This window comes from Liolophura sinensis, chromosome 1 (genome assembly GCF_032854445.1).
Source record: "Liolophura sinensis isolate JHLJ2023 chromosome 1, CUHK_Ljap_v2, whole genome shotgun sequence".
NCBI classification, from domain to species: Eukaryota; Metazoa; Mollusca; class Polyplacophora; order Chitonida; family Chitonidae; genus Liolophura; species Liolophura sinensis.
Genome location: NC_088295.1, coordinates 5,371,167 through 5,394,960, shown reverse-complemented (window position 1 = coordinate 5,394,960; position 23,794 = coordinate 5,371,167). Strand labels below are relative to the sequence as shown.

The following is a 23,794-nucleotide window of genomic DNA, read 5'->3' as shown; positions in this document are numbered from 1 at the left end:
GTCCGTGCCTGTCACATCTGCGATAGCACAGAACATTTCAAGGCCGACTGTCCTTTAAAGGATAAATGCCTCAAGTGTAAACAGGCAGGCCACTTTCAAAAGGACTGCCCGTTGAGTGATGAAAATGATAATGGCGATAATGACGATAACGATTGCAATGATAATGATAAAGATAGTAATGATTATGAAGTTGAAGGTGACAATAAAGGTGAGAATGAGGGTCGAGGAGATGATGATGGTAATTATAGTGAGGGACATGGGGATGATACGGAAAATGGAGTTTCTGGCGAGTCTGTTCCTTCCAGTTAACAAAATAAGGGGACTTTGGAAAACTAAACTGCTGACACCGAGGAAGCTGGAGAGCGGCAGGTTATCACCAACTCCATGTTCTCCAGCAAAAAGATTCGAATTAAGCGCATTCATGCTACAAATAAGGTCAGGAAGTTAAGCGAATCGCCAGTAGTAGGTGGGCCCCAAAGACTTTGCGAGGCATCTCAGACGTCAAATAGCTCGGAGTGGGTTGTCAGTATGGGTCAAATCTCGAATACCTCCTCACCCCCTAGATCGTCAGGAATTTCGAATACTACACCATCCTGCATTAAGGAGACGCACTTGGTAAGAGCCCGTCCTTATGGGTAGCACGCTCAGTCACAGTTAGACCCTAGAGATATAGCAGATTGCCTTGATCCTCAGGGAAGCTCTCAGCAATCTGATATGTCTAGGGCTGGTGGAGAATCCAATATGGAGGAATCTCTTTCGGAAATGGATGCGCCCGAAGACTTGCCTACCTATACCAATGGCAAGGGCGAGGTTTTGGTACCTATCTCAACATCCCTGGGGTCGTATTATCGCACATTGCGACGTGATTCTAAAGTTGACAAGGTTAAAAAGCAGAGGAAGTTGATAACGTTGTCACAGGAGGATTTTGTTGAGCGTAGGGCAGCGACGTATAAGAAGTCCAGGGAAAAAAAAAATTAATATTCATAATGGCTACTACAAAGATCTTACAGTGGAACTGTAGAGGATTGAGGTGTAACCTCGCAGAGCTCCTGATGTTAGCTCAAGACCTCATTCTTATAGCTTTTAGCTTGCAGGAAACTGTAATGACTGATCCTAGTCATCAGTATCTCATGACGCTGTTGCCGCGTCTACGAATGGAAAGACATCAGGCGGTTCTTCTCTTTTGATCAGGCAAGGCGTAATACACAATAGACTGGCACTGAACACCAACTTGCAGGCGGTGGCGGTGCGTATCACACAGTGTATAATATTAACAATCTGTTCTATTTACATACCACCTTCTTCTACTCTTCACCAACAAGAGCTGCAAAATTTATATGATCAATTACCTAAAGCATGTCTTTTTTGGGGTGACTTTAATGCCCACAGTGTTCTCTGGGGTGACTCTGAACGTAACCAGAAGGGCTCTATATTGGAGGAGTTTACATCTAATATACTATCTAAAAAAAGAAACGCATAACCCGGTTTTTTGCGGAGGTGATGCAGTCTTTTCAATTATGCATAACTAAATAAGAATTGCTATTCTGCAAAAATTTTTTTACACAGATTAAGGAAGGGTCCATATCTAGACAACAAGGCCATCAACTTGAGGTAAGACACTCACAATGAGTCTCCCACTTGAGTGGAATGTCAGTATCTGTTGTGACCACCACGGGCACGAATAACAGTTCTGACACGCCTTGTCATGGACTGGATGAGACGCTGGATAGAGGCCTGGGGAATGTTCTGCCACTCCTCCTGCAAACATGCAACTTGCTCTTGAAGCGTTTGGGGTTGAGGTTGACGTTGGCGTAGACGTCGATCAAGTTCATCCCACAGATGTTCAATTGGGTTAAGATCCAGGGAACGGGACGGCCAGGGTAGCACATTTACATTGTTTTCGGCGAGGAAGTCCCTTGTGACACGTGCCGTGTGCGGTCTGGCGTTGTCCTGCTGGAACAACTCCCGCTGAACGTCAATGACAGGTAAGAGGTGTGGCTGCAGGATGGTGTCTCGGTAGCGTACGGCCGTAAGATTTCCCTGAACGTGGACAAGATTTGTACGACCAGTATACGATATTGCTGCCCACATCATCACACTCCCTCCACCAAATCTGTCCACTTGGCGTACGCAGTTAGGGGTATAACGTTCGTGAGCACGTCTGTAAACCCGATTTCTACCATCACTTCACTGCAATAGGAATCTGGACTCATCACTGAACCAAATGCGTCGCCAGTTGCGTAGATTCCATGCAGTCACGTTGTTACACCATCGGAGGCGATTGGCGCGATGGTGAGGACGCAGCACGATCCCAACATAGGGCCTCCTGGCTCTCAGTCCATGTTCCCTCAGCCTGTTCCGCACTGTCTGACCTGATATCCTCCTCAGTCCCGGTATGCTGGCTGCTGTACTTTCAGCTGTAGCACAACGGTCACGCAAATGGAGGACCCTTATGTAGCGATCTTGGGCTGCTGTAGTGACACGTGGTCGACCTGAACGCCGACGGTCATTTGTTGTCCCAGTATTGTTGTAGCGGGCAGCAAGCCGTGAAATCGTGCTCTGGCTGACGTGTAGACGCCTAGAAATGGACGATTGGGACTCTCCAGCTTGAAGTCTTCCAATGGCAATATTTCTTGTGACAGTGTCAAGACGTGGCATGTTGAATCAGCTTGAAAACACCACTTGAAAGACGCCGATTTCTGGCCCGAAGTTGCGGTTTTATAGTCACACACTGCATGCTTTCCATGCGTAAGTTCGGCGTGTAAGACTGCACGTGATGCAGTGTGGTGCTGTATTTTTTACTTCTTCCAAAAACGGCCTCCAAACTCAACATTTTCAACCAAGAAATGTTTTGAGGAATAAAATGTGTGCTAACTGTGACTATTAACAATATTAAAACACATTTTGCTCATGAAATGAAGACAAAATGTATTTATTTCATTTTAAAATAAAACAAAACACCTATGCGATTCTTTTTTTTGATAGTATAGCACTCTGTGTGTCTTAAATGATGGCACACATACTTACCTTCATCCTGCAAAGGGCACTTATTCGGTCCTTGATTTGGCTCTGGCTGATGCAGGCTAGGGTCGGAATTCAGCTGGAACGTCCATGATGATCTGTACGGAAGCGACCACATACCAGGTTTTCTGATACAAGTGACGTAATCCTTGTTAGCCAGTTACAGCCTGTATAAGAAAAACACCTTGGCAAACAAGTACAAATTTTCATTGGTCAAAGTGAAGGAGTGTCATCATGAATATTCACAAGACTTACATAGAGGGAAGCTGTCGACTGCTGAGCTTCACATATCCAGTGAAATAAGAACTACCGTACTTCAACAAAGTCATCGCCCATAAATAGTCTCCACACTTAAAACCCGACGTCTGTGAACAAATTTGGTAAAATTTGGTCTTTGTTCACAAACATGCTTCGTTCATTCACAATAACTTTACAAGAACAACAGGCTATGGCTTATGCTGTTTTGGTGATTTACATTGGTCATACTGGATTATGTTAGTCAGCCATCAGTAAGATTTGTGTGCTCTTACAACAACAACATCTTCAGGCTTATGATGTTTCGATGATTTACATTGGTCATACTGGATTATGTTAGTCAGCCATCAGTAAGATTTGTGTGCTCTTACAACAACAACATCTTCAGGCTTATGATGTTACTGTGATTTCCATTGGTCATGCTGGATTATGTTAGTCAGCCATCTGTAAGATTTGCGTGCTCTTACAACAACAACATCTTCAGGCTTATGATGTTACTGTGATTTCCATTGGTCATACTTGATTATGTTAGTCAGCCATCTGTGTGCTCTTTCAGCTGAGGTAGTAGAGTGCAGGGGACATGCATCTGCATGAAGAGAGTCAGAAGAGTCATGATATGCTGTATTCTTTAATTGATAATGGTAAAAATTAACAGCGGACATTCTACATGTAATTTTCTTGTTGTAGATAACCTGTGGCGAAGGAAGAATACTTCTGCGATATTTCCTGAAGGAACAGAATGGGAACTAGTCAGTAGACAGATTCGGTATGTGTCTGCTGGACAAGATGGACAGGTGAGTCAGTCAGCTTACATGTACCCCTGTAATAGCCTGTGATTGATTGATTGATTGATTGATTGGTGGGTAATACTGCACTCCAGGCATTTCATTAACACGACATTCCAAACCTCTGGGAAGTCACTGGACTTTCCCACGTATCAGGCACAGAATTTGATCAGCAGAGCGAGCTCAGTAAACACATGTATGCCACATGGGTAATGATCACCAAAACAAACTTCTCTGAGTGAGGCACCTTATTTAAAGTTGACTACAACCTGACCTTGTTTATAACACTCTGTGAGGGTAAGGATTAGGTACACTTCAGTACACACAGTGACAAGCAGTGAGGTTCTGTACTAAACACTGACCATAAACGTCACAATGAGAGATCTAATGTGTACAAACATTGACCTCATTCTGTCATAGGCAGAAGAAAACATTTCCTAACACATATCCAGGGCTGTTATCAGTTAGGTTTTGTGGAGTAAAATTGTTTTCTCCTGACCAATGAGGTTGCGAGATCAAATCCAGCTCACAATGGTTCAGCTTTTTTAGGTACTACTACATAGAGAGGCAATGTTGTGCCTTAATTCTCCGCTCTGTTTACTCTGCCACAAAGGTTGACCTCTGTCTTATTCCTGCTTGTACATGAGATGAAGTTGTTGTTACCTCTTTTTCCTTTTCCAGGTGTGGGTGGTGCGAGACAATATGGTGGCTAAGAGGGTTAGTGAGGAGGGCGTACTGAGTCGACGCCTGGGTGTGTCCACTGAGTGCCCTTTGGGGACAGGCTGGGAGGACGGCATTGGGGTAAGCAGGAAGCGTTGATCTTTGTACTTCCTACTCAGAAATTTTTAATTTGAAACATTTTGGACTTAATGATAAATATTGTAGCAGATTTTCCTGTTTTACAAACCTGTGTTATTGTACATGTATAATGCTCAGTTGTAGTTTGTTTTCTGTTCTCGTTAACAGGGACTGTGGAGGCAAGTGTGTCTGGGAGGTCTGGGACAGGCACAGCACCACGAGTGACTGACTGATAGAAAACAGGGTGAATGTGTCAGAGTTATGGGGAAATGTAAGCATTGAAGAGTAGACAGGCAAAAGTGTATAGAATATAGTCAAGGGGAGTGTTGACCATGAAGAGTACACAGGGAAATGCGTTAGTATTGACCCAGTAGACAAGGGAAATTGTTAGCTTTGAAGGGTAGACAGGGAGGAGTGTTGACCTTGAAGAGTAGAGGGGAAGGTGTTAGCATGGACCAATAGATGGTGAAGTCTTAGCATTGAAAAGTAGATCGTGGTGTTGGATAGTATGAAGTGTTGGGAATAGAGAGCTAGACAGGGGATAGGTGGGAGAAAGTGTTGACCATGAGGTGTAGACGGTGAAGTGTTGGATAGGGTGAAGTGTTGGGAATAGAGAGATAGACAGGGGAGAGATGGGAGAAAGTGTTGACCATGAAGAGTAGACGGGGAAGTGTTGGATAGGGTGAAGTGTTGGGAATAGAGAGCTAGACAGGGGATAGATGTGAGAAAGTGTTGACCATGAGGAGTACACGGTGAAGTGTTGGATAGGGTGAAGTGTGGGAATAGAGAGCTAGACAGGGATAGATGGGAGAAAGTGTTGACCATGAGGAGTACACGGTGAAGTGTTGGATAGGTTGAAGTGTTGGGAATAGAGAGATAGACAGGGGATAGATGGGAGAAAGTGTTTGACCATGAAGAGTAGATGGTGAAGTGTTGGATATGGTGAAGTGTTCGGAACATAGAGATAGACAGGGGATAGATGTGAGAAAGTGTTGACCATGAGGAGTACACGGTGAAGTGTTGGGATAGGGTGAAGTGTTGGGAATAGAGAGATAGACAGGGGAGAGATGGGAGAAAGTGCTGACCATGAAGAGTAGATGGTGAAGTGTTGGATAGGGTGAAGTGTTGGGAACATAGAGATAGACAGGGGAGAGATGGGAGAAAGTGCTGACCATGAAGAGTAGACGGGAAGTGTTTCGATAGGGTGAAGTGTGGGTGAATAAAGAGCTAGACAGGGGATAGATGGGAGAAAGTGTTGACCATGAAGATTAAACAGTGGGAGTGTTAGCATTGTAAAGTTGAGAATGGGGAAATGGTAGCCTTGAAGATTAGGTCTTAAGTTAGCCCATGGACAAAAAGGGTGAATGTGTTGACAGGGGAAGATTTGGCATTGAAGAGTAGAGAAGGAAAAGTCTGATGGTGAAGAGTATAGAGGGGAAATGTTAGCAATAAATAAAAAGTGTCGACAGGGCGGAAAGTGTTAGCAATAAAAAGTACCTCTAAATATCAGTACATTTTACAAAATAGACAGGGTAGTAGCAGTGGGCTGAAAGCAGCAAAAATGGTTGTATCTGAGTTTGTAGTGTTAAAAAAGTTTAAAAGTGTATGCACATGTGGGTCGGCTGTGAAGAATAGCTGTTGAGTATCGCATTGTACAACATTAAATATATTTTGAAATTGCCTCAGCGGAAAGAGCTTTACACTGACTCCATATTTTGTGTCTTTCCTCATGTCATCAGTAGCAAAATCTTTGGCATTCCTAATCAGACTTACTGCGTGCGCACAGTTATTGCTATGTATCTTTATCATGAATTTATAGTTGTCATACTGGCTACGATATTGTTTACCTACATGTAAGTACTGTAACCAGTTTAATCCCAGTGATGATGAGATATCACTTGTGAGTGGTGGCACTTATATTCTTCATCTGTGGGATATGATGGGATATCACTTGTGAGTGGTGCACCTAGATTCTTCATCAGTGGGATCTGATGGGATATTCACTTGTGAGTGGTGCACCTAGATTCTTCATCTGTGGGATCTGATGGGATATCACTTGTGAGTGGTGCACATAGATTCTACATCTGTGGGATATGATGGGATATCACTGCTGAGTGGTGCGCCTAGATCCTTCATCTGAGGGATATGATGGGATATCACTTGTGAGTGGTGTGCCTAGATCCTTCATCTGTGGGATATGATAGGATATCACTTGTGAGTGGTGCACATAGATTCTACATCTGTGGGATATGATGGGATATCACTTGTGAGTGGTGCACCTAGATTCTGCATCTGTGGGATATGATGGGATATCACTTCTGCCGGGTGCACCTAGATTCTGCATCCGTGGGATATGATGGGATATCACTTCTGCCGGCTGCATCTAGATTCTACATCTGTGGGATATGATGGGATATTCACTGCTGAGTGGTGCACCTAGATTTTGCATCTGTGAGGTATGATGGAATACACCACACTTTAGGTATTCAATTATGCAGAATGTTTTATCCCATTGGGCTACCTTCTGTGATATTGTACATATATTTCATTCACCCTTAAGTTTTAGTGCTACAATCAAATTGACCATCGGATTGAGATATTAAAAACAGTATTATCAGCTGTTTAAGTGGACAGTGTTTGTCATGATAGACTAATGTTTCCTACTCGGGATCTTCTCGGTCAACAAAAGCCAGTTGCTGCGACGTTTTCGGAAAGTGAAGAGCTAAATACACTTCCTTGAAGATGGTTATTTTTTACCTCCAACAATCAGCTCTGTATGTCGCTCTGCCTGTTTGTTGTCGTTCGGGTGATCAGATCTGTATGTCGCTCTGCCTGTTGGTTAGTTGATCGGGTGATCCGCTCTGTATGTCGCTCTGCCTGTCACTCTGTCTGTTGGTGGTCAATCAGGTGATCAGCTCTGTATGTCGCTCTGCCTGTTGGTTGGTCAATTGGGTGATCGAAGTGTTTTACATCTTGTCTTTTAATATGGCTTAGTGAATTAATGAATAACCTGAGCACAAGGCTACATGGACTTATGTAAGATGTCTCAGGTATTTTGAATTTGCGCTTATTTACAGGTGTAAAACCCTGCCTTGTTGGCTGTATTCCATTATCACAAACTAGTGCTTTGTTTGGTACATACCATTTGTGTGGGGACAGTGCTGGGGGTCCTGTTTTACATTCCATCTGACTGATCTTATAACAATAATTCCACCCGCTCTCCTGTCTGACTCTGGTGTAATTAAAATGGTAATTGGCATGAAATCATCATTCTTTCGTGATTTTCCAGTTTGTTCTGAGTATGATACTGTCTGGATTAATTCACAGATCCATGAGCCCTGATTATTGCTATGCATATCAAGGGTGGGGGTAAGACTAAGGGGTAAACTGTGTGATACAAGCACAAGGCACGGGAGATGTGGCCAAGGGGGTGGGGTGGGAGGGTTTTGGTAGAGGTTAGAACTAAGGGGTAAACTACAATCACAAGGCAGGGGAGATGTGGGTTTCCCGCTCTCTCTCTTTGTGGTGTCTTGGCCGGGGAACGTTTCCATGCAAAGCCTAACCTCTCTTTATTTATGGTGCCTTAGCCGGGGGAACGTTTGCATGCACAGTCTAACCTCTCTCTCTCTTTGTGGTGCCTTAGGCGGGGGAACGTTTGCATGCAAAGTCTAACCTCTCTATTCATGGTGCCTTAGCTGGGGGAACGTTTGCATGCAAAGTCTAACCTCTCTATTTATGGTGCCTTAACTGGGGGAACGTTTGCATGCAAAGTCTAACCCCTCTCTCTATTTATGGTGCCTTAGCCGGGGGAACGTTTGCATGCAAAGTCTAACCTCTCTATTTATGGTGCCTTAGCCAGGGAACGTTTGCATGCAAAGTCTAACCTCTCTCTCTATTTATGGTGTCTTAGCCGGGGGAACGTTTACATGCACACTCTAACCTCTCTCCCTCTTTGTGGTGCCTTAGACGGGGGACCGTCTGCATGCACAGTCTACTCCTTGTTGAAGCTAGACCACTTTTCTTTTATCAATATGGCATACAAGTTTATGTGTTTCACACGTGGGAATGTCCTCCAGTGACTTGTTAAACGTTCCCTCCACATTTAAAACCAAATGCTTATGTGTGGTGTTGAACGACAGTCAAGTGAATAAATATAGGTGCCTCAATAGAAGTCGAGGTGTACAAAAATTGTATTGCACTTTTGAAACGGTAATTTCGGCCAAATAAAAGCTTAGGTATAAAATGTTGAAGACAAATCATTAGGACACTTAAGGGACACATTAGGTCTCGTACCGCCGGTCATGTTGTATTTGCCAGCAGTTGAAAGGTCAGATGGACGAAAAGAAAATACCCTTGTGGACCACAGTAGACAAAAAAGCTCTCTGAAAGTTACCTGATTTAACTGTGCTTTCTCAAGGGGACGAAATAATTACCCGGATTGCCATTAATTAAGACCTGATACCCAAAAGTAATATTCAGGTTTATGTGTTCTTAAGGGGCCTCCGTGGCCGATGGGGTTAGCACGTATATTGTAATAGGCCTGATCTCGACAAAGTGATGTTACTTGTGCATCAAGAGAACAGCTCTGATGGTAAGCTGGATTCTTGAGGCTTTGTTCTTGTAGACAAAACCCAGGCCCAGTGACACGGTACTTCACTGAATGTTATTGCTCGGAAATTGATGTTGACTCCGGTCGGATTGGTGGCATACCATTTAAAGGTGTCCGGATAGCCCATCTGACCGTGGTGGACTGGGTTGTAGTGGCTGCTCCCAGGAAGAGCTTTCCCTGTCCTGGCCAGGTCTGGAAGAACACATACACAACGTGGCTGGCTTTGCTGGCCGTACACCTGCAGAAAACAGGAATACTAATGTGTTAAGTATTCACCTGGAATATTTTAATATTGAATTTCACGTGTGTTGTGTATGTGTTGAGTTTCCTTTTCCATTCCGTTTCCTTTTCTGTTCCGTTTCCTTTTCTGCCCCCTTTTCTGTTCCTTTTCCGATTGTACTTCTCGTTATACAACCCGACCGGAAAGTAAATTGAGTTCCAGTATGTGGGCGGTCCAAAAGATTAGATCGGGCTTTTCTGCGTTTACGATCTCGTACAGCTCTGGCATCGTCTTTGTCTGAACCATACATTAATGCAGATGTATAGCGCTTCAGGTAGCCCGTAACTAACAGTAACGGTACAGGTATGGTTGAAAGTAAGGTTACGGGAGTAGTGTTTGTGTAGCTCGCGATGTAAGCAAGATGTTTATCACAATTTGGTACACATTAACAGTGTAGGTACACAAATATGATGTATGCAAACTACACATTAAATCGCCTGTGCAAATGTGTTACTTGTGCCTGTAACACAAATCCTGTGCATTTTTAACACAGTTGTCTTTAGAGATTACGGTACCGGTTAACTGTAAGTAACAATAGGCCAACCAGTATAGAACCTGGCAGAAAGTAACAATATCACATGACTCATAGGTTTACCAGGACAAACCACTACAGAGGCTTGAACTACTGAAATAAATGGTTGGTAAGTGCACAGAAATGAGTAAGAGGAGCGCTTACTCTGACAAAGTCATTGGTCGTGAACTTATTTTTCTCGTCCTGAACAAAGACGGGATGGAACTACACAATGATAAAGGCCGAAATTAATGTCTGAAATAAAAACTCTTTAAAATTATCTACTCAAGCGCATTTACGGTTTAAGGAAATCTCCTTATTGAGCAAAGTATCGTAATCTATGCCGGGTGTGAGGACAGGTGACGGTTGAACTCCTTACCGACAAAGTCACAATGAGGACTGGTGACTATTGGTGTCCCTTACGGACAAGGACTCTATGAGGAACGATGTTAGTGGTATTCCCTACCGACAAGATCGCTGTGAGAATCGGTGACTATTGCGTCTTTTACCGACAAGACCGGTGTTCGAGTTCGTGAAACCATCTGCGTTCTTAGACGCCAGAACCACGCACCTGCAAAATACACAAACACAATATTGTACCTTCAAAATTATTTTTATTTATACCACATGTTACGGTATTGGAAACAGCAACAGAAAACAGACTCAGTGACTCAATATTACAATGTAAACAATGGCTTTATATATAAAATGAGACGTACAGTTTTACAGACAGTTCAACAACAACAACATAAAAAAACATACACATCAGTATTACCGGTCTTTAAAAGTTTCCAGTTCACCTTTGCATCCCAAGGAACCTATTCCAGGAGATCCAACGTCAAGACCATGGGATAAACACACAATTCACACAAGTCACAAATTGTCGATACGAGAGCGTCGCACACTCTCCTGGCTCCCAGTGGATGCAGCAAAAATACCTCCCCTCTGCACAGAAAACACGGCTTATATACGTTCCAGGTGGATTCAACTATTCTTAAACACAGAATTAACAGCCAATGAACAGCCAATAAAATAAACAAAGCATTGAACAAGGTGCTTTCGATCCGGTCCGCGCTGTACACATATAACAGGGCTTGTTATGCTCAACACAAAAGTCCGCAGACTAACAGTACATGAAAACGTTAAATAGTCATACATAACACACAGAATAACGGTTATTTTCATTCTGAAGAAAAAGATTTTTGTCAAATTTGGAGAAAAACGTGTACACAGAAATACGGCGAGCCCAATGTCTGAAGCCTGAAATCCGAACTGAAAGAATTCAAACACCCAAGAACCTGGAGAGTTCTGAAATCGGTCTACAACTAACTGGCATAGTGCTAAGTTTCCCTTTTTTTACATACCCATCCGAATTCATCCACCCTCCCTCAAAATGCTACCGAACTACCCTCTCTATGGCAGACTTCAGTTTACAAATCAGTCGACAAAATCAATATTTCGTTTCCTAAATAAATCTTGTTTTGTGGCCCCGAATGCAAACCCTAACAAACATGTTTTATTACCTTGGTCCTGACGCCTGTAACAGGTCGGCCCGTTCTTCAGGGTAAAAAAAACTCGGACCGGAAAGATGGTGCAAATTCAGCATACGTGAAGCCGTGCAGATGTGGTTTTTTTTCATAGTTTTTGTCTTTATATCCCTGCCAGAACCATTCCCCAGTGTTGCCATATGGTCAGTAACGGACGTTTGGCACTGAACAGACGCCCCATGTCTTGAAGATGCCGATCTTTGCGTCGTCGTACCACTACAGCAGAGGTCTGCTGTCGATGAATTCCCAGATGGGTTCGTACTGCGCCCGGTTCGAGGTGATCATGCCCAGCAAGCAGACACCGGCCACCAGTAGAGATGTGCCTTTTACAAATATCCAAAAATTCGATGGGTGCATAGGTGCAGGATTTGCCTCCGAACTGAAGAGTGAAGGAGCACTGACTGGATAATACTGCCATAGGGACATTTTTAGGTTGTTGATGCACTGTAAATTTCTCCACTGCCACTTTACATCTAGTTAAAATATATCAGAATTTTGTCTGTTTTGGAAAGAGCTGAGGACATTTTTGCCAGTGTTACTTCCTACCTACCTGGAGGTTACTAAGGTAACAAAATGCTATGACTTCACGTCCAGCATCCACAGTTCAAATCAGGGAAGTCATGCTCGGTTGATGTTTTGATATGTTGTAAAGAAAAGTATAGTGGTATGGCATTGTACCACGCGAAAGTTAGGGCATATATTTGTCAAATTTGTCAAATAAACCCACATTGACCTATAGTCCATTCTAATCCATGATGATTTTCAAGATTCCCTATACTGGTATACTAATATTTCTGTCCATTTGGTAGCCCTCAAAGAAATATTCCGTTTAATCTGTTTCCTGGGGGATGACGAATTGCATTTCCATCGATTTAATGGATTGATCCCTACCCAATAACAAATGAATCCGTTCCCGATAATCATTTAATCCACAACGGGGAATGAATTAATCCGTTAATTCGACGTAACTGCAATCTGTCATCAACCAGGTAACGGATTTAACAAGAGACTTTTTATTTGCAGCAAGCTGCTAATTCTCAAATATCATGTGGGGTTTTGATGTTCTACAGCTTTTGAAGTCGAAGGTGAAAATTTTCACTAAAACCCAGAGAAGTTGTGCGCCATTGATTATGGTGTATTCCTGTCTGAATCGACCAATCCTATGTTTCATTGACATATCTGGTAGAGAGCCGTACATATACATTTTACAGTAATATTATGCAGTGAGTCTGAAATTTAAACTCAATGTTGAAGGAAATTCAAACAAACCTCTCGTAAAAGGTGTAATGAGAAGCAAATAATAGCAATACAGAACACAGAAACTTTATTTAACAGTGATTTTGACACAATAAAATATGTGAATGGTATATGGATATAATTTTATTCGAAATGATTTAATATGTCTAGGCTAATTTCATGACTAACCTTAAAAAGAAATGCAGACTATGAGCGGGAATCCCTGACAGTATATATTAAAGCCGTAAGAAATAAAGCCTTGACTGATACGTTAAATCTAACGTTGAAAGATTAATTGGCGAGATTTTCTAATTTTATAATCCACCCCCAAAGGCATGGCATCTTGTTATATGGGATAGCTGGGAAGTAGATGTTGATGCCGGTGGGGTTGGTGGCATCCCAAGTGAAGTTGCCAGGGTAGCCTATCAGGCTGACCGTGGTTGACTGTGTGGTAGCGGGTGCCCCCAGGTAGAGCTCGCCCTGGTCCGGCCATGTCTGGAAGAAGACGTACACCACGGGACTGGCTTTACTGGTCGTGTACCTGGAGCAGACAAACACATAGATCTCAGAGAGAGTATTGTCGATGGAAGCCGGATAAGGTCAACATCGTACCATCGTTCCATCCTCGGCGATGGCACGAAGCGATGGCACGATGATGCGAAGCGATGGCACGATGACGCGAAGCGATGGCACGATGATGCGAAGCGATGGCACGATGATGCGAAGCGATGGTACGACGATGGTCCTATCCAGCTTCCATAATTGGTTATTGAATGATGGTTAAGTAGAAAAACTTTCGGGCAACTTTCGGGCATCTCACAAACTATGTGTGAGATTGACGTGGTATACACCCTACCCCTACAGTAAACAACCCCTGTATAACCATATATTTCCGTATCCTAACACTGAGTGACCATGTAACTAATACTATAGGAGAACGATACTTTTCGTCATGGCGACTAGATTATCACTGCCGCAACAGCTTTAGATCACTCTTTTCCAGTAGTTCAAACTTACCAGATACCGGGTGTTCTGGTATCGTTCTGATGCACCCAAGGTTTTGTCTTGTATATCGCCTCCCCGTTCACTCCCAGCCACTGTCCCATCTGACGAAGTCTCTCCTCAAAAATAGGATTTATTCTTCCGTCAGCAGAAGGTCCCACGTTCATTAACATGTTCCCTCCAGTGCTATCAACAAAGAGCAGAGAGTATGTGCATGATTTAGACTTCACCTGTCTAAACAAAGTATTAACCCATTAAAGGTACTATGAGTACCTGTTGGGTCCTTAATTCTGAGTGGATAAAATTTATTCACTGCACGGTTCTTGCCTTAGGTCTACCCTGACCCGGATTTTTGTTGGTCGTCTCCTCATCTTTCGAAACATTTACAATTACATCCATCGGTAGGCCGTAATTAATGACGTGTAAATGGCTTGCCAGTAAGCTTATGTGACTGGGCAGCAGTACAGTCAACGGAAAGATCAGGTAAGGAGAACAGTAAATTGAGAAGTATTCATCAGAAAATTATACAGGACGCAGTTACCAACGAAAAATGTGTAAAAAAATTGTATAAATTTTTGCAAGCCGAGAAGATGAAGTTCAGCATTGGGGATATGGCACTGACATAATTCACTCCGAGTAGCCATATTATGAACTTGGCCAATCACTAGCGCTGACAGCGTCTCGTAACAATTCGCTATCAAAAAACCTATTTTCTCTCGTTTGTCAGTGTAGCGTCTTATAACGGACAGACAGATACCGATGCAAACTGACTTTTGCAGTTAGTTTAAGCGTTAAACTGAAGCATTTTAGACCACACATTTATGAGCAGTGAACTGAGAACGGCAGCCCGTGTCACAATGCGTACATGTTGTGCAGGATACTGCAGTAACTTGTCAGGGTGAGCTGGCAAAACAACCACTTCGGGAGATTCGATCATTGCTTGAAGAAAAATATCGTGACTTTGCATAATTTTTCCTGAGCAAAGACCGATTTAGTACGAAAATATCTTCCCAAAATCTGAATGAAAGAGTCTGTTATCAATCAGAAGGTCCTGCTATGATCGGTAAATTGCCTGAAGTCGGTACAGTCGCCTGGATCAAATGCTTACAGGACGAGGACGAGACGGACTGCTAAAACACGACGCTTGTGCCCACAAGCATCGCAATGACTGATCGCCAAACTAAAAGACAAATCGGCAATTTGAACACGGAACAGAGGTGATACTCTTTGGTTGGGAATCAGACGTTATTGTGTGTATTTTCTCATTCTCACATTGTTTCATACCCATGGTGGGGGTTAGATTTTGTGACATCACTCTAGATAGCTATAACATGGCAAAATGTCGTCACCGTACGAGTGGCTAGGTACTGAGGATTGTTGCTATTTTTTGTTTAAGCGGTGTAGCATTTTAAAAATAGTTTTAGAGTATTTCTGGAATACTACTTTATTTATTGATTCCGCTTTAGTGGCTGGCTTAAACAGAATGTGTTTAACAGAATGATCTGCCGCACTGACAGAATCCACCCTACCATCACTGAAACAACAGACTTTCGGTTAAATTTAACAGATTATGTTTTTTAAGTGTATCAGTGTTTACCTAACGGTCATGGCGAGCGTGGCCAGTATTTCCTCAATACTCAGGTAGTCTGCCAGGGCGGCGTTCCGGCGGTACCCCCATGAATCGCGGTCTATCGTCATGGCGTTCTCCCACTTGTGCTTCTGTAGGGAACCTGGTGAAGATACCGAAACATAGTCGGAACACAGCTGCATCTGGACGACGCGGCTTCGGATGGCCACGAACAATTGAGACGCATCTTCCGTTATAGAACATCTTAATCAAATGTCAGTAAAGCTAGTAAACTAGATTTTCCTAACAGAAAGTAGTTAGCAGATGCAGAGCTTAATGAAATGGCTGGACAACTGGATCAATGACAATGAAATAATATTTTAATTACACGAAAACAAACTAGAAACAGGCCTATATCTTATGTTGCTTCAACGTTTAAGTCAATTATCGGATGGAGCAGTGAAAGAACGTACCGTAGAGGAACGGGTACAGAACAGGTTTGGAGTAGTGAAGGAGGGGACGGTAGAGGAACGGGTACAGAACAGGTTTGGAGCAGTGAAGGAAGGCACGGTAGAGGAACGGGTACAGAACAGGTTTGCAGCAGTGAAGAATGGTGCGGTAGAGGAACGGGTACAGAACAGGTTTGGGACAGTGAAGAATGGTGCGGTAGAGGAACGGGTACCGGACAGGTTTAGAGCAGTGAAGGAAGGCACGGTAGAGGAACGGGTACAGAACAGGTTTGGAGCAGTGAAGGAAGGCACGGTAGAGGAACGGGTACCGAACAGGTTTGGAGCAGTGAAGGAAGGCACGGTAGAGGAACGGGTACCGAACAGGTTTGGAGCAGTGAAGGAAGGGACGGTGAAGGAAGGGACGGTGGAGGAACGGGTACAGAACAGGTTTGGAGCAGTAAAGGAAAGTACAGTGGAGGAACCGGCACATAACACGTTTGGAGCAGTGAAGGAAGGGACGGTGGAGGAACGGGTACAGAACAGGTTTATTTGACCACCTGTCGTACCATTTATTAGCCCTACCCCAAGCTGTACTTTCTATACATTTCAGTTTTTTTTTCTTCCACCTTCCGCACAGCACCAAAAATTGTATTGCACATGCTAATAACGATTAACACAATCAGCTTTGCTCATGTCTAATCTTGATGAATAAAGCTTTAAAAAGTATTACCTTGTTCTTACCTGGGTTATAACGGTGAAGATACAGTCGTAGTACCTACAGAACAGGGGTCATGATGGTTGAAGGAACCAGGAAGGAACGGGTACGGGAATGTTATGTGCTTACCTGGGTTATAACAGTCTACACACAGTCGTGGTGTCTACGGAACAGTGGTGAGAGGAACAAAGGAGGACCGGGTACGGAAATGTTCTTACCTGGGTTATAGCGGTCCTTGCAGTCGTAGTAGCCTCCGTGGGTACAGGAACAGTTCATTCCCCACCTGTCGTTGACAACAACATAATCTTTGACAGGGCTGCAAATTGAAGAAATGTATCCGGTTAATGCTGGGTTCATTTATTTAACTATTTGTCTAGCCATGTTTTTTTAATGTCACAATAAGAGACGGTGTTCAGGTTTAGCATATGGGTGGAGGAAAGTGATCCGTTCCTTGAGAGAATCACAGCACCTTTTCAAGTATCAAACCAAACTCCTAGCCTTCACAAAATCACTGGCGGATCAGCGGAAGCTGGATTTGAACATGCAACCTCATAGGCCAAGGTATAGACGTCTTCAGGAAGAACCCACGGCTTAGATACCAATTAGAGGCTTTTCTGGACTTACAGTGGTCCATCTAATATCGCGCTGAAAACTAGTGTAAATGTATCAAGGACACATGGTCATTTGTTTGTGATAGCCGCTTGTCTCTGTCGTTATGCTCATCTCGTTTAAGAATTCGTTGCATACCTCTCATTGTAGAGCCAGGCCAAGAAGTTTGTTGAGTTCCAGTAAGTGTCCGGAGCCTCCCAGTCCCCATCCGAGAAGATCAGATCCGGCTTGTACGCTTTCACGATTTCATACAGCTCTGGCATCGCCTTTGTCTGAAATAGGGAGAATCCAACACAATTTAATACATACGACGACATAGGTTTGTGGTGGAGTTTGAAATAACTCCCCACCACTGGCCAGGTTGGCTTCTACACTTCACTAGCCTCCTGAACTAAAGCCATCGCAGCTCGCGAGGTATACCCGACTAACGTCCTGAGCTAATGTCACCACAGATTGTCAGGTATACCTGACTAACGTCCTGAGCTGAAGTCACCACAGATTGTCAGATACACCTGACTAACGCCCTGAGCTAATGTCACCACAGATTGTCAGGTACACCTGACTAACGCCCTGAGCTAATGTCACCACAGATTGCCAGGTATACCTGACTAACGTCCTGGGCTAATGTCAACACAGATTGTCAGGTATACCTGACTAACGTTCCGAGCTAAAGTCACCACAGATTGCCAGGTATACCTGACTAACGTGCTGAGCAAAGTCACCACAGATTGCCAGGTATACCTGACTAACATCCTGAGCTAAAGTCACCACAAACTGTCAGGTACACCTGACTAACGCCCTGAGCTAATGTCACCACAGATTGTCAGATACACCTGACTAACGACCTGAGCTAATGTCACCACAGATTGCCAGGTATACCTGACTAACGCCCTGAGCTAAAGTGACCTCAGTTTGTCAGATATAGTTGACTTAATTCCTGAGCTAAGTCACCACAGATTGCCAGGTACACCTGACTAACGTCCTGAGCTAAAATCATCACAGCTCGCCAGGTATACGTGACTAACGTCCTGAGCTAATGTTACCACAGCTTGTCAGGTACACCTGACTAACGTCCTCAGGTGATGTCACCACAGTTTGTCAGGTATCTCACTAGCGGCCTGAGCTAAAGTGGCCCTAGTTTGCCAGGTACACCTAAGGTCCTGAGCTAAAGTGAACTCAATTTGCCAGATATACCTGACTAACGCCCTGAGCTAAAATCTCCGCAGCTTGCCAGGTGTATCTGACTAGCCTCCCGCAGGAAAGCTACAGGAGAACAAACGTCGGAAGTTAGCTTGCTGAGCTTATGCACTCTTTTAAATTACTTCATTTACGCTGATGTTTATAGTAAATTGCTGGGATATTTTTAAGACAGATTACTTACTTTAGGAAAATCATTCGTAGTGAAGTTATTTTTCTTGTCCTGGACGTAGTAAGGGTGGAACCACTCGTACAGACAGTGGTAAAGACCGAAATGGACGTCTGTCTTACCGCGGACTGCCGCCGCCAGGTCAGCTGTAACAGTACGGTTAACCGAATGGCCGTAGTTATTTAGTTCGGAGTACATACTGGCTGAAAAAACGCATTTCTACCATAGTACACTTAATATGTGTTTTATTTATTTGATTGGTGTTTTACACCGTACTCGAAAACATTTCACTTACAATGTGTGTTTAAATCAAGTCTAGTTAAATAATCCACCGTTATAGACCCTATAGGGCATTCCACGTCTGTGAGTCAGCTTTCAACAGCACTTTTTCTTCAAAACTATGTAACGCAATGGATTTCGTGGGTTTTCATGGGTTTTTCAATGATTTGGGAAAGACAATAAATACGACCATAGCTTGAAAAGGAAAATCCAACAACCCTGGCATTGCAGTGACTCTGATATTTGTGTTTACATATGTCCCTTACCGACAAGGTCCCTGTGAGGACCAGTATCCACCGAATTCCAGTTCCAAGCCACTTCTGATTGCCAGTTCGTGAAGCCTTCTGCATGTTTGGACGTTAAGACGACGTACCTGTCGGAAACACATAACGAAATCAAAACGACGGACCTGTCGGGAACACATAAACGATATTAAAACGATAGATCTGTCGGGAACACAAAAACTATACCAGAACGACCTACCTATAGGCCGCAAAACGATATCAAAATGACGTTCCTGCCGCGCACACAAAAACAATATCAATAACGCACCTACGGGACAAACAAAACACTATATCACAACGACATGCTTGCCGGGCACACAGATACGATATCAGAACGATGTGCCTACAGGGCACACAAAAACGATATCACAACGACGTACTTGCCATGCACAGGAAGAAGGTATCGGAACGGCCTACTTCTCTGGCACACAAAATGTATATCAAAACCAAGAGCCTGTGTAGCACGTAAAGGCGATCTTGGTCAGATCTAACTGATTTTTGTATCTTGCATTTTGCAGCTTTCACATTTTCATGTCAATCAGTCTAATTTTAACTGTTTGCCTGTGTTTCGTTTATTTTGTTGGTGATCAGCGCTGTAGTCAAGAAATTTCAGTTATTGTGCGCCGGTGGTGGGTCAGTGTTAAACAAAACCTTGGCCTTGGTATGCATATATACTTAGCACTTTACGGTACTTTCTTCAGTCAACCTCTCCCGAGTTAATCCATCAACCTAATGGGCAAGCCACTTGTCAAGAACTTGTCTACGTGTGACATGATGCATGCCATATCGCGTCGGGAAACAAGTGGAAAACACCATCGACCACTTGCTGTCTCACAAAGGTCTCACAACAGAATGAGAGTGGGGAATGCATCGATTCCCAATCCCAGGCCCAGACTGAACCCGAGACTCTCGGTTAGCAGTCGCACGCTTTCTTGTGGAGACACTTTAATCAGCTCCTTGATTCAGAAAAGTTTTATTTATTTTTATCGTAGAAATACCCAAGCCCTACAGCCCGGTGACGTAAGAGATTCACACTCAAGTGCTTCAGCTCTGTACAATGTACACAGCAAACAAAGGAGTAAAAATGATGGATATAGACTGTACATTACTACGAGTCCCCTAAGCGCATCGTTTTTACACATATATCAAAGAAAAAATAGTTTAGTAACATAAATACTTTTTTATTTCAACTGTTTTAAATTTTAAGTAATTTTCACAAAATAGTTATGGCTATTTATAATTTTATGGCAAGAAGGAAAAGTTTATCAAGCAACATTTGGTTACACTAGACTAGTATATACTCGGGCAATTCAAAGAAACAAAAAGGCAACAAAAAATTAGTCATAAAAAATTATTGTCTATTTTTAGTGACATGAGTTGGAAATCAAAGAAATAAATAGTTTGACAAATTATAGCAGTATAGTCAAACAATTTATTTTCTGACCAGAAAAAATAATCAGTAACGCGTTTTAACTAGTTACCATTAAGCAAGGCTATTATATTTGACACGATCTTCGTCAAAGTGTACCCCAATACAAGCAATTTGCCAAAAGAAACCAAAACAACTTTGAGGAACTGAAGTATTTATAGTAGATATAACCACTGCATTTTTCACACTGCGGGCATAGCCTATAGCTCATGCCCTAGAGTGGATGATGCGTCTGTCCCAGCCTAATAACAGTTCCGTCCCGCAGTTTGTAGGCCAAGAGCCACGTGGTTAACTGATAGTTATTGACAAGGATACACGATCTTATAAGGTTCATTATCGGTGAAATGTAGGATAGTAAGGCATTTCTGACATGGTTGAGATACAACGGTTACAAAACCATGGAGACATCTAAGTACACAACTATAACACACACATGTTGGGCTGATGAGCTACCTGAATACTTGACTTATTGTGTACTTTCTGTCATTCATCTCAAGTCAGTTGGCTTTTAGGTTTACGTTGTACAACCTTTTTGAAGTTTTAATTGTGACTAATGCACTTTCTTATGTACGTATGTAAACAACCTGTGCTAAACAACCGGTGCTAAACAATCTGTGTTAAACCACATGTGCTAAACAACCTGTGATAAACAACCTGTGCTAAACAATATGTACTAAACAACCTGTGCTAAACAACCTGTGCTAAACATGTGTCAAGTGCCAAACAGCCTGTGCTAAACTACCTGTGCGAAACAACCTGTGCTAAACAATCTGTGCTAAACAACCTGTGCTAAACAATCTGTGCTAAACAACCTGTGCTAAACAACCTGTGCTAAAGAAACGTTGCTAAACAGTCTGTGCTAATCAACCTGTACTAAACAATATACAACCTGTGCTAAACAACCTGTGCAAAACAACCTGTGCTAAACAACTTACAGCCTGTGCTAAACAATCTGTGCTAAACAATCTGTGTTAAACAACATGTGCAAAACAATATGTGCTAAGCAATCTGTGCTACACAACCTGTGTTAAACAACCTGTGCTAAAGACCCTGTGCAAAACAACCTATGCTAAACATCATGTGATAAACAACCTGTGCTAAACAACCTGTGCTAAACAACCTGTGGAAAACAAGCTTTGCTAAACAACCTGTGCTAAACAGCCTGTGCTAAACAACCTGTGCTAAACAACTTGTGGAAAACAACTTGTGCTAAACAAGCTGTGGAAAACAAGCTTTGCTATACAACCTGTGCTAAACAGCCTGTGCTAAACAGCCTGTGCTAAACAACCTGTGCTAAACAACCTGTGCTAAACAGCCTGTGCTAAACAACAACTGTAAACGGTATAACATGGCTCTACATGTCAGTATTGTTTATGGTAATGAGTAGTTCTCTTACTATAGGCTGGGTGTGGGGGCCAATGTGGCGCAATGATCCACGAGCCTCTCATGTCGCATACTGGCTTCCTTCCTGGCCGTAAGTGGGAAGTTTTGCCAGCAACCTGTGGATGGTCATGGGTTTTTCCCGGGTTGCATGCTTTTCTCCCACCATAATGCTTGCTGCCGTGGTGTAAGTGAAATATTCTTGAGTACGGCGTAAAACGCTACGTAATAAACATATATATATGTAGACTAATCTTATGAGTTGGCTAGATTGCCTAACTCCGGACATCTAGCTTTACGAATTGACCTGTCCGTATGACTAACGAAGCTGATCACCTGGCTCCGGGCCTCTGACATTACGAATTGGCCTGGTCGTCTGGCTCCGACCCCCTGACATTACTAATAGACCTGGTCGTCTGGCTCCCTGCCCCTGGTATTACTAATCGGCCTATTCGTCTAACTCCGGGTCCCTTTCATTACTACTTGACCTGGTCACTTGATTTCGGGCCCCTGTCATTACTAATTGGCCTGGTCGTCTGGCTCCCGGCACCTGACATTACCAATTTACCTGGTCATCTGACTTCGGGCGCCTGACATTTCTAATTGGCCTAGTCATCTGACTTCGGGCCCCTGACATTACTTATTGACCTGGCCGTCTGGCTCCCGGCCCCTGGCATTACTAATTGGCCTATTCGTCTAACTCCAAGTCCCTGTCATTACTGATTGGCCTGGTCGTCTGGCACCGGGTCCCTGTCATTACTAATTGGTCTGATCGTCTGGCTCCCGGCACCTGACATTTCTGATTGGCCTGGTCGTCTGGCTCCGAGCCCCTGTCATTACTAATTGGCTTGGTCGCATGGCACCGGGTCCCTGGCATTACTAATTGGCCTGGTCGCCTGGCTCAGGTTGCCTTCTAATTGGCCAGATCTACCTCGCAACATTACTACTTTATGGTAGACCATAAAATCCCAATCCAGACGTCTGTCATTATAAATACTGAGGTTGATTACCTGGCTCCGGACGCCTGCAATAACTCGGCCCATTCATCTGGGTCAAAGAGCTCGGCCTTGAATAACGGTGCGAAGTCAGCATACGTGAAGCCAGGAGGATAGTTATTGTTCATGAAGTCCACGTAGTTTTTATTTTTAAAGCCCTTCCAGTACTGCCAAAACCATGCCGCAACATTGCCATATGGCCCGTAACCGACGCTGGGCACGGAAAATACACCCCAGTGGATGAAGATGCCGATCTTAGCGTCGTCGTACCAGTCCGGCAGAGGTCTGCTGTCGAGGGACTCCCAGTTTGGTTGGTACTGCGCCTTGCCCCAGGCGATCATGCCCAGTAGACAGACACAGGTCACCAACAGAGACGTCCACGCCATACTTACTGCTCGGTTTGTATAGCGGTGTGAAGCGATAAAGGATGAATCACTTATCGAGTTTATCAGTAGTCTGTCATGTGCCATAGGTACAGTTACCGTCAATAAAATCTGCAAGAACAATAAGGCGACCTTTAACTCTTAACTATCGTTGAGATAGATAAATTGGCATTGCTTTAACATATTTATATAATTTCACACAAAAAGATAGACAGAAATCAGCACATTAATTCATGTAAACCAGGCCTGTTTGGTTGACATAGTAACTCCTTTAACTGTATGTCCTGCGCCCAT

The 23,794-nt window shown here is 43.4% G+C and overlaps 1 protein-coding gene across 1 annotated transcript; it reads right to left on the bottom strand.

Annotated features, from left to right (window-relative positions):
- Window positions 1-13,333: 13,333 nt before the first annotated feature.
- LOC135467778 (alpha-L-fucosidase-like) lies at window positions 13,334-23,498 on the bottom strand. The gene is made up of 8 exons (XM_064745625.1): window positions 23,133-23,498; window positions 19,296-19,402; window positions 18,766-18,896; window positions 17,523-17,656; window positions 16,994-17,091; window positions 15,642-15,774; window positions 14,060-14,230; window positions 13,334-13,583 (listed from the first exon to the last, which is right to left on the bottom strand). Exons 1-8 carry the CDS (start codon window positions 23,456-23,458, stop codon window positions 13,334-13,336), a joined length of 1,350 nt encoding a protein of 449 aa, XP_064601695.1. The 5' UTR covers window positions 23,459-23,498.
- Between the last annotated feature and the right edge of the window lie 296 nt (window positions 23,499-23,794).